This window comes from Silurus meridionalis, chromosome 9 (assembly GCF_014805685.1).
Source record: "Silurus meridionalis isolate SWU-2019-XX chromosome 9, ASM1480568v1, whole genome shotgun sequence".
In the NCBI taxonomy this organism is placed as follows: Eukaryota; Metazoa; Chordata; class Actinopteri; order Siluriformes; family Siluridae; genus Silurus; species Silurus meridionalis.
In genome coordinates this window covers 18,076,490-18,088,276 of record NC_060892.1, presented here as the reverse complement: position 1 = coordinate 18,088,276, position 11,787 = coordinate 18,076,490, and the positions used below count along the sequence as shown (strand labels likewise).

The 11,787-nt window shown below is 36.1% G+C and overlaps 1 protein-coding gene across 6 annotated transcripts in view; it reads right to left on the bottom strand.

The window, feature by feature from the left end:
• Window positions 1-7,841: 7,841 nt before the first annotated feature.
• calca (calcitonin/calcitonin-related polypeptide, alpha) overlaps window positions 7,842-11,787 on the bottom strand; it is a 6,679-nt gene continuing 2,733 nt past the window's right edge. For 2 of the 6 annotated variants that reach the window (XM_046858474.1, XM_046858475.1), the window contains 5 exons: window positions 11,611-11,787; window positions 11,032-11,140; window positions 10,273-10,407; window positions 10,080-10,166; window positions 9,278-9,655 (listed from right to left, as the gene is read on the bottom strand). The exon at window positions 11,611-11,787 is cut by the window's right edge. In XM_046858474.1, coding sequence (XP_046714430.1) covers window positions 9,481-9,655; window positions 10,080-10,166; window positions 10,273-10,407; window positions 11,032-11,117 — 483 coding nt within the window. In that variant the 5' untranslated portion in view covers window positions 11,118-11,140; window positions 11,611-11,787 and the 3' untranslated portion in view covers window positions 9,278-9,480. Of the gene's footprint in view, window positions 8,428-8,883; window positions 9,069-9,277; window positions 9,656-10,079; window positions 10,167-10,272; window positions 10,408-11,031; window positions 11,141-11,240; window positions 11,591-11,610 lie in introns of those variants that run through there. The other 4 variants (XM_046858472.1, XM_046858473.1, XM_046858477.1 and 1 more) reach the window with 4 other exon arrangements.

Sequence of the window (11,787 nt, the reverse complement as noted above, 5' to 3'; positions counted from 1 at the left end):
TTAAAATTTCGATTATTAATGATTACAATTATTTGTTTGATGAAACCTTGCTGCTAGAGAGCAATAAACCTACGTTGCAAACAGTAATAGGGGAAACAGTTGTGTTTATGGAAGTTTTATCACCTTACTATCTGAAATATCTGAAATTATATTTGAACTGTGGGATAAGACTGGCCACACATATGTAGCCCACAGTTCTATATTTTACATCTGGGCCAAATAATACACTTAACGACTGGTCCATATCTTGTTTGCTGCCTTAAAGTGGGTTCTACCTTCATCATAACCGGGCCATTTTCGGTTCACATGCCTCATGCCAGTGTCGTCTAAATGCCAGCTTCATGCTAAATCCGGGCCAGAAGTCTTTGCTACCTGAGGTAATTTATGCACTCAAGTAAGAGTACAGGTACTAGAGTTAAATGTCAATCAAGTATAATACTCCAAGTTATTACTTAGTACCAGAGGCATTTTCCAGCCCTGACAGATGTAGAAATGGGTACAGATTAGAGCAAACCCTTGAATGAACCTACCCTCAAATAGGCAAAAAAATGTAAAGCATGAGAGCAACAGAACTTTCATTTTCACTCTTAACTACATACCGTGGTGCAGGTGTTAGTATGTATACATTTATGCCATTTGGCCGAAGCCCTTATCCAGTTCATCTTACATTTATCTCATTTATATAAGTAGTTGAGAGTTAAAGGCTTCAGATGAAGCCCATACCTGAGATCTTTTGACCGGACCTGCCGGGTGCAATACATTTTTACACCAGTTTGAACCAAAAATGGATTTCTCATTACAAATACCCTTTTTCTGAAATTTGCTGTATTTTAGGATTGCATGCAACAGTCAGTAAACAAACACATGTAAACAAACACAGTTTGATCAGACCACAGTGGCCCCCTCAGCACACATGAGCAAATACATGAAAAAATACATAATTACCAGTTATAAAGTCCTTCTGGAATTCAGACTTCTTCAAAACAGAATTCAAGGAAAGTTTTACACGATTTACACAAACATATCCTTATCAGTACGAGTTGTGAAGAATGAGAATGGAACGGACAGATGAGGGTTTCAGCACCGTGCTCCACTTCTCTTTCAATTTATTATTAGTATTTTTTTTGCTTTTTTGGGGGGTAAAAACACTTATTTGCTTCATTTTGATTCCAAGGACCTTCAAGACCAGTACCACTGATACAGATACTAAGATTTTTGAAAGCTATCAATATTAATAGTTAAATAGGCTACAATAAGCAGGACTTCACTTTTTGCATAAAAAAATACAGTATTATGTATTTATTTTATATTTTATTTATTTTAACAATATTTCTTTGCCTTTACACGTTTTTGTGAATGAACTGAAAATCTTTTGACATTTTCCCCCTGCTTCTTCGACTGATCAGCTCTCCTGCTTTAAAAATTCTCAGAAAGTGCAGATAACGCAGCACGGTTGTGTAAAAACTCAACCCACTTGATAAAAAATTCCCAGGTATGATTGATATTTCAGTGTAGAGAATTGATTTTCTCGATACAACACCAATATTGACACTTAAGGACCGATTTGCCCGTCCCTACTAACTAGCTAAATTCACTGCCAATGTGCTGCTGTGTTATAACTAAAAGAGCACACAGGGCAAAAAAAATCAAGTTGCATTATTAAGAAATATTTAACATGATTTACATTTAAATTCCAAATTTACACATGAAAACTAATTTAATCACAAAGATACAGTATTAATGAGAAAAATACCCCAAGCTTGAAACTTATAAGAAACTCATTTTCATCTCTAAATTCACCTTTCCTCCATGAATAAACAATAAAATGTCTAATCACATGAATGATCAAGAAACACTTTATTATGACATAAAAATTGCATAGTATTTAGCTCTACTTAATATAAAACACAAGGATTACAAACTGTTGCCCATATCTAATGCTAAACAACTCCAACCTGTAGCTAAACATTAACAGGAGTAAATACATAATCCTACATAATATCTGGTCAAGTGAATGAACAAGAAACACTTTATTATGACATCATCATGTGACAAAGCTATAATGTATGAAACACTTAAGCGCATATACTACACTTAGTCAATACTCTTTATTATAAGCTTTATTAGGTTTCAGTTTCAGCAGAAGAGATGAGCACAGCCAATCACAATAGAAGCAAATTGACCTCACAAAGACCAAAGCCAGAGGCCTGGACGGTAGAAGAAAGTAATGTAACCTCAGCTCTCATCACAACTGCAAGTCAGCATAAACATTTAGCAAATGGAAAATGAGGCCTACCACTGTAAGTGATGGGGAACTAACAATCTGGCTCGGGGATATGTGGTTTGAGAGTGGATAAGCACACATCCAATATCTTTTAGAACTCATGTTGAAGAAAGTGCAACATGGTACAGTATCTCAAAAAGGTGCTAACCCGCTACAATGGAATAATCAGAGCCACCTGAATGCCTGCTTGAAAACCCAACTTTTTGATCAGAAGCACAGAGCAACAATCACTGACCTGATTTCTGTGCCTCGTTTCAGTAACTAGAGTTTTATTCCAGTGAAATTCAGTGAATTCCATTGAAATTGTACTGCAGATTTAATGTGTTTAAAACTTTCCATTGACAGCATGTCTGTAATGGTTTTACATGTAAAAACCAACAACAACATAAGAGTCTGAGAGTGACGTATATAGATTTAATGCAGTATTACAGGCATCCAACATTTACATTATTTTTTTCGTTCTGTTACTGTTACTGATATCTCGGATATCACTGTTGATGTGCTTTTTAAAATAAATAAATAGGTAATATATTTAAAATGTAAAAAATAATTATCCGTAAATATTTAGCTGTTTTATACAATCATGCAAATATGTTTAAGCATTTGTACTTGTAGAAATCCAGATTAAGATCTTTTTAAAAATTACAAATATTTTTTCTCTCTATTCACTACATAATTTTTTTTTTTATTGTATGAGACATTATATTAATTGTTTTAATTTGAAATAGTATTTTCGTTAAGCAAAGTTTTTTCCAGTGACAAACTAGTAACAAATGATTTGTAACTTATTTATTGCAGTGCACCATCATTATGGCATAGAAGCGGACAACTTTTATGGGGAAGATGAATACTACTTTTATACATTACTTACGAGAGCCTCCATGACCACTTGTGTGTGTTGTACTGGTTGTGTGATTTAGCGAGCCACATTTCAAAATGTGATTGATTTTAAATAAAATAAGGGCTTTTACTCTTTTCAAATTTAAACTCAGAGAAGAGGAACACTCATTGAAGTGTAATGCTCTTGAATATGTTCATTATTGATCGGATAATGTCGATGGTAGCTTTTTGCGGCTTGGCTGCTTTATAGCGAATGCGCTTGTATGTATTTCTTGCATCTCCAGTGCAAGTGGATGATATTGATCTGAGGGTTTAAATGGCAACAGCAACAACTATAAAAGAAAAAAAAAGTATTTCAATAGGCAAATAGTTTTAACTGCATATTTCTTAACTTTAATGAGCCTGTTATGTTGAATTATGTGATTATGCCAAGATTAGAAAGGCTTAATTTCTCATTGGTGCTGTTTCTTATAGAATTTGAACAAGCAAATGTTATTTATTCCAAAGTTGGATTGATTAACCATGTGTCCTAATAAGTCAATGAGATTTTAATAATTTTAATAATTAACAATGTCACAAATAAGCCTTATAGAAAATTGTAAATTTTAGGAGATGCATTAGAAATCTATGCATTTATCTGTTATGAAAGACTTCTAGACATTATAGCTAGATATACAATATAGACAAAAGACTGGACACCTATCCTTTACAGCCATATGTGATTTTCCCTCAGACTGAAACAACACAATTGGAGGCACACAATTGTCAACAACTCTCAATACAAAGTGTTTAGATGTGGCAGCATCACATTTTCCCTTCACTTAAACTAGTAGACCCAAATTTGTTTTAGCATGACAATACCCCTGTGCACAAAGCCAGCTTCATGAAGATATGGTTTCATGGGTTGGATTGGAAGGCCATCTTGAGTGATCTGTTATAGAGCTCAGACATCAACCCTATTGAACACCTTTGGGATGGATTGGAACACTGAATGCACCCCAGGCCTCCTCGCTCTACATCAGTACCTGACTTTAGTATGTCCTTTTGACATTCAAACTGGAAAATGTAGTGGAATATTTTCCCAGAATATTGGATGTTATTATGACAGCAAATGGGGATTAGCCCCCCGCCAAAAAAGCACATACGAATGTTATGGTCAGGTCTCCAAAGAATTTTTATATAGCTCCTTTTATATATTTTTTATATGACTATTTAGATAGATAGATAGATAGATAGATAGATAGATAGATAGATAGATAGATAGATAGATAGATAGATAGATAGATAGATAGATAGATAGATAGATAGATAGATAGATAGATAGATAGATAGATAGATTTTCTATCTGGGAAACAGCAATAAATGGCAGTAAAGTAGCAGTGCACATGGATCTGAATAGTGAATGTCGATAGAAAGACTCAAGTTGAAATAGGGTTCAATGAGCTAATCCTAAAACTGGCTCAGAGCCAAGAACTGTCCCAACACAGTGATGAGCTATTGTTCAGTGTGATGGCATGTGGTACAAATGACCTCCTTTTTACAGCAAAGCTAAAAAACCTTTAGAGAAGCCACATTCTGAAGGGGATCTTCTGGAACCATCAAATTCATTATATTTTAATTATAAAGTCTGTTGGGTTGAAGTTATTAAATGTTAACTAATGCAGACTTAATGGTAAAAATTGTAGACCAAAAACTGTCACAGCAAAACTTATATGAATTTGCAGTTCAAAGTCATCATATAGGTTTCTAAAGGAAACCATCCACAATAATCTCAAGTATTTTTAAGATGTCCATATGAGCCATCCTCAGCAGCACTGAAGGCTTTAAGGTGATGAGAACATTATCGAAATCAGGATGTATCAGGAAGGTCTGGAGAGCAGAAGAGATCAGGATCACTGGTGTCTCTGGAGCATGATAGATAGATAGATAGATAGATAGATAGATAGATAGATAGATAGATAGATAGATAGATAGATAGATAGATAGATAGATAGATAGATAGGTGGGGTACGGGTGTATAGGTGGGTGGGGGTGTATGATAGATAGATAGATAGATAGATAGATAGATAGATAGATAGATAGATAGATAGATAGATAGATAGATAGATAGATAGATAGATAGATAGATAGATGGGTGGTTGGGTGGTTGGGTGGTTGGATGGATGAGTTGGGGGTTGATGGATGGTAGGTAATTAGGTAGGTAGGTAGGTAGGTAGGTAGGTAGGTAGGTAGGTAGGTAGGTAGATAGATGGGTGGATGAGTGGGGTGTGGCAGGAGCTCCATCACATTCACAACTGTGTGTTTATTAATAAAAATGGTTTACATTGTTCTGCAAATGTTATTTAAGATTTTGTGATAGCTTTTCAGATGCAAATAAACTATGTAGATTTATGACAAATGGATCATTGGCGCAGCTCTCGGACCAATGATTGGACACTCTCATGCAAAAAGAATGTGATCAAAGGTCATAGTCAATTAATGTTTCCTTCATTTCATGGCTTAGTGACATTTGAATGGGAATTACAAAAGAACGGGGAAGAACGAATGAATCATTCTGCTTACCAAGTTAGAGAGGAGAAAACCACAAAATCAACACATTGTGACTTTTTACATTTGAACATATCTGCATTAGATCTATTAGGAAGGACAATGTGGTCTGGGATTTTTTTTTTTAAGCAATTCTTGCACATATTAAGTGCAATGCAGCCTCTGTGCATTATGGGTAAAAAAAAAAAAGGTTATCATTTAACTATTCCAAAAACATTAAAAAAATAATCATTGAAAACATACATACTATTGTACTATTATATTTTAGATTATAACAGCATTTTAAAGGCTGGTGGATTTTTTTTGTGCATTTTTTTCTTGCATATCTGAATCACATTTTTCATAGACTAATGGATTGGCTGGCTGCCATTTGAAGAAGAAAAAAAAAAAACACTGCTTTTAAGTATCTGTGACTTAACTTGAGGAGTTGACAGCGTCCATTTGGGTCAGTTCTCTTTTTTTTTTTTTACTTGCCATGGCTTTTTTCTCCTGCCATGGGTTTAATATGTCTAATACACCTACTGACGTCATTGCTGCTTACTGTAAACTGTTCAATTAGCACACACCCTGATAAATTATATTTTATAGCTGGAAATTATCTTTGTGGAATTTCAGTAAGATGCTTAATCATAGTTATTGAAGCTGTTCTGACTGGGTTGTAAAAATGTTGCATTATTGCCATTTTTATCCCATCCAAACGTAGCTTATTCAATGAGTAGGGGTATGTGTGCAGGAAAGGAAGGTACAGAAAGTTTGTGCACAGTTATAAATTGACTGTCTGGTTTTTAAGCTTTGCTTTTCAGTAATTGAGGCATGAGGGGATACAATATCCCCTTATTAGCAGAACGCGACGGGGTGGGCAGGAGCTGGACAGTAATATGAAATGAGTCACTTCTACTATAAGGGGCACAGAGGTTAATTAACAAAGCATCTTACTGGAGCAGGGCCATTTGGACCGTGTGAAATATGGATATGAAAAAGAGCACTTGGTGAAACACCATAAGACCAGTTGAGGACGACATACCAGGAATCTTGGATCAGTACACTTTTAATTCCCTTCCATTCATTCAAGCGATATGATCCAGATGATAAGTCATGACTCATGTTGGATTTTCTTCAATTTGCTTCTCAATTAAGTTCGAACAAAAGGGCCCAACATAAATTTTGTTCTTAAGCACATGGGAATAATTTCTGCAGGGAAAAGACTTCTTCAACAAATCAAATTTGACTGTAAAGATCAGTCATCAGTAATAAAGAATAGGAGGTCAGTGTTTAACTATGCAGCTTTAACATTTGATTCGATGAAGCTGCATAGGGTTCTCTCAGGTTCTCCAGTTTTATAAGGACATTTTTGGACAACCTGACACTGTTTTACTGTTCCTGCAGTAAAACTACAACAGCTTCTAAAAACTCAGTTACTGAACATCTTACTTAAATCGATATTTGAGGTCTAATAAGTTCTTGAAAATTTAATATTTCTCTTTTTATTTTTATTTGTTACTGACATGTTGAATGATTTTGGAAGTGCTGCATGATTTTATTTTTACTTCTCCTCCCTAAAGGCAGTGTGAATATAAAAAAAACCCTGCCATCCTCATACTCCTTATCATCATTGTCTTTTCTCAAACATACAAACAAATATATAAATGTTAAGGAATTGATATGTCTGTAAACAGTAAGTGCTCATGCATGGAAAAACATCAGCAGTGAAAAAGTTACTTGTTAATTAGTGCTATTGAGAATAAAGAGAATAATGACAGGCTGCTCTCAGGGGCTTTGTGCGAGATGGCTGCTGTCATTTTTAAATGCTCAGACGGCCTAATAAGCACAAATAACATGCAGTGCATTGAGCATACTCTTGTTCCTTAGGGACAAATATGCACACTCTGTTGCTGTTTCTGTGTTCTTATGTATCCAGTTATTTCTGATTTATAGTTAGACTCGTTCTTTTGTGTTTTTTAAGCACTTGTACATCACTGCAGAGCTCATTTGGGAAGCTCTGTAAGACAAAATGCTGCCTCTTTAATCACACAACATTTTTTAGATGTTTGAGAAATATGAACATGAAGATTAAAAGGGAGTGGTGCAGTAGACTGGACCGTGTGAGAGTTGGGCAGTGTGATGCAAAACCCTCACTTTATACAAGGCAATGAAACAACAAACCCGAATCTTATGTATCTAAAATACATTTTAATCTTGCTCAGATTCACAATTGTTACAATTTTGTCATTGTCATTGTTTGCAACTCCCTCTTTCTGCATCAAACATTCTGTACAACAGCGGCATGTAAAGTGGATTTACATCAAGGCACGAGACACGTCCATAAGTCAGGGAAGCCTTTTTCAAGGCACTGCTTTAATTTCATCCCCACAATACTGCGACGTGCAGCAGAGGAACATGGGCCACAGCATACTGTACACACAATGTGCTCTCTGTCGACAACAAAAGAATGAACAATCATTTTCATCACTCGCACTCCTTTAAAAAAAGGACTGGAAAATGAGCATGATCACTCTTAAATGGATGTTTCTCTTTTTTAAAAACCTTTTCTTTCACTTTTTTTTAGAGAGTCAAACAATAACAGTTTGAGAATGGGCTGTTGGGTTTTTACAGATCAATGCAGTCAACAGGAATCCATTCCGATGATGAGTGAAATGATGTCCATTCCCGGGGATCTCAATGCACATGTTGATTTTTTTTTCTTTTCTCTCTTGATCATGGCACGGCAGAGAGCTGTATATGTATAGCCTGGTGACCTGGCAAAATAAAATGACCCATTTTAAGTCAATTTGGCATTATTTCGCAATAAATTAGATAATAAAAAAGAGTTATGATAACATTTCTGTGGTGAGAGTGTACATCCGGTGCTCCACAAATTTAGAAATCGTGGTGTAGTCATTAAATAGTGCATGTGCACATGAGGGTTGATGTGGTGTTTCACTGAGCGTGACATAAGATGTGATATAAAATGTAAAAATATATATATTTTTTTATTATTTAACACATTTTAGAAAATCATTCTATTTATTTCATTAGCTAAACAATACACACACACACACACACACACACACACACACACACACGTTTAATTATTGAAATTATATAAATATAAAATTTTTAAAAATGCAGTTAAACAAGTATGCAGTGATTTTTCCTCCATATTTAATTCCACAGAATAAAATAACTCAATGAATTTGTAAAAAGTTTCTCACCATATTGCTAAGACATTCATGTCTACTCTTGACTAAGTCTCCTCCGCCGGCCAAAAGCATGCGAGCCGACGTTGGTTGGGACAAACTTGTTGCTTCCAATTCCTCCTGAGCGGTTCAGGAAATCTGCCAAGCGATGGGTCACACACGTGGCCGTGTTACAAGCTCGCTTCTGTGCTGTAATGCTGCTAAAAAAATGAATCAATGAATCAATCAAGCAAACATGAACACAAACATGTCTAAATACAAACAAATTGAAAGTTATTCTGAAAAATGTGGGTAATCAGGATAATGTCGGTATCTTACCTATCGCCTTTTTGAACTAGGGTTAACATGAGATTTGACAAATTATAACATTTGATTTGGTGCTTTTTGGTCAATAAGCAAATAGACAGGCTTCTTCTGTAAAAATACGTTTATTCAGGTCAAACGAGAGGTCGTTTGTCAAAGAGAGCTGCCCAGGTGAGACATTCAGAAAGAAAGACATTAAAGTATGCTGTCTCTGCCAATAAAAGGACAAATGAGGAAATCAAGTCAGACAAGCAAAAAAGAAATTCACATGCATGACACTAAAATATCAGGATCAAGGCAGACAGCTCTTTAGATGAGATCGGCCGGTTCTCTGTACACATGCTCTGCGCTGCGCTTCTTTCCTGGGGTCCCTGCTCCTACGTTGGTGCGTGGGTATGTCTGCAGCTTGTGCAGTTCCTGTGAAAGTTTTCCCAGAACGCAGGTGCTCAGGTTGGAGCAGCGCTTGGACATGGGTCTGCCCATGCTGTTGGAGAAGAGATCATACACACAGCTCACAGTAACAGAACAGAGCATGCAAAACACATTTCAGTTGTATTCTACAAAAATAAATAGAGACAGACGCATATCAATCTTAACATGCCTCCTTCCTACGTGGAATTACTTCATGCTCACACTCACTGTTATGATCAAGTTCTTTTTTTTTTTTTTTTTACAATTCTGGGTAATTTAGCATTATCACAGCAATGGAAATATTCATGCAATGTTATTTTCCTGTATTTCTGGAGATCATGCTGTCCTCTTGATCGCATGCTTTGCAGGCAGTGTTGCATAAAGTCCTCAGGAATAAATCAAACTTCATGCAAAAACTGGAGATTGGCAGAGAACCTGTTGCACGAATTTACTTCCATTTCATTATGTAAATGAGTACAGGTCTTTTCTGGACATACCTCTGTCGTAAAAAGCTTTGCATCCAATATCTTATAACTATGAAGGCATTTGCTCTCATGTTGAAGCCTTTTAGTTTCACTGATTCACTTGTTTAAAAAAAGAGAGAATAAATGCACCATCCTTCAAATAGACTGTTCAATGTTCTAGATCATTGTTATCTTACTTTTTTTTAAAAATCATTACAACACATACCTGTTCTCCTCAGTCTCCTGCTGTTCAAGGTCTTCAGCAGCCATCTGCACGAACTCTTTGATGAATGCGTTCAGCAGTCGCCTTGCCTCGTAGTCAGAGAGCATGGCTTCGTCTGGTGAGGGTTCAAGAGCAGGCCTAGAAACATGATGGATCAAGAGTGGAAAAGCACAACTTTAGATAATGCAGAGAATAAGTGAATGAGTAAGTTAGAAAGAGAGGGTGGGAGAGAGAGGGTGGGAGAGAGAGAGAGAGAGACAGAGAGAGAGAGAGAGAGAGAGAGCGTGGTTTCTGCTTGAGTCTGATCATAATCAAAAACAATCTGCTAAGAGTGTGCCACTTAAAAGCTGTCCTGTTGCCAACTTTGGATTTATCGCACGATCAATACTGTTGTAAGCAGATTGGGTTTGGCCCGATTTCATCTGATGTAATCAGAACACCAATACCGTCCCTGCCTATGCCCCCAACTGCACCCCTGCACACCACCCCACTGTTATAGCGCATATATGTAGTGCGTACACACACATGCACACACACACGCATATATATATATATATATATATATATATATATATATATATATATATATATATATATATATATATATGCGTGTGTGTGTGTGTGTGTGTGTGTGTGTGTGAACACTATGTGGTTTGTTTCCTTTTTTATAGTTTTTATTTTAATTTAACAAAAATGTTTGAAGATTGCATTCAATATCATAATATTTCTATGTTACATAATCAGCAGTATGAAATCACTCACCTGGACGGTGCTGCATTTGAACAGTACATCTGACAGATAATCAAAGCATAGGCAATGAAGAAGGCAGAGATTTTCAGCATAACCATGGTGCACAAGGTAGTAAGCTTTTCTGTCAAAAGAAATAAAATAAAAATAAAACATTTCCTTGTCAAATATAGGATAATTGCCTGACGTTTTTCCGCTTCCTAAATTACATTTTCAAAACCCACCAGTGTAAAATAGCCTAGTAAACCACAGCACGCTTTCTAAATGCTCACAGTATCTGCTCCAGTTTAAGTCATTGCTGAGATGTTGTCCTGGCATCTGGCTGTGACTAAAGTATTAGAGATATTAGCCAGATTAGAGTGGCTCCTGTGGGACCCTGTGCATTAGTGTAATAAGCTGCAAGTCTACAGAAGCCTTTCAAGTCTCCTTAAAAATCCACTCAACCTGTTTCTTTTTCTCTCGCCACTGCATGTACAGTAAGGCGTCTAACGCACTAGCTATCAGTTTAATACATAAAATAATATTGGTCAGCTTCAGGGTCTAAAAAACAGGTACACATAATTTCAGTGATAGAAAGAAGTTCTACTTACTAACCTGGTAACGTTACGTCGCAAGATGGAGGGTTAATTCAAGTTGATGAGATTTAGAGTCTGTTGCATTCAGCTGCAAGACGGGCTGCCTATATACTCACCATTAGGGTCCCACTATTGACAATGTGGGTGTTTAATGATCTTCCAACAGCCAATCAGAGACTGTCCTGATTCAGGATGC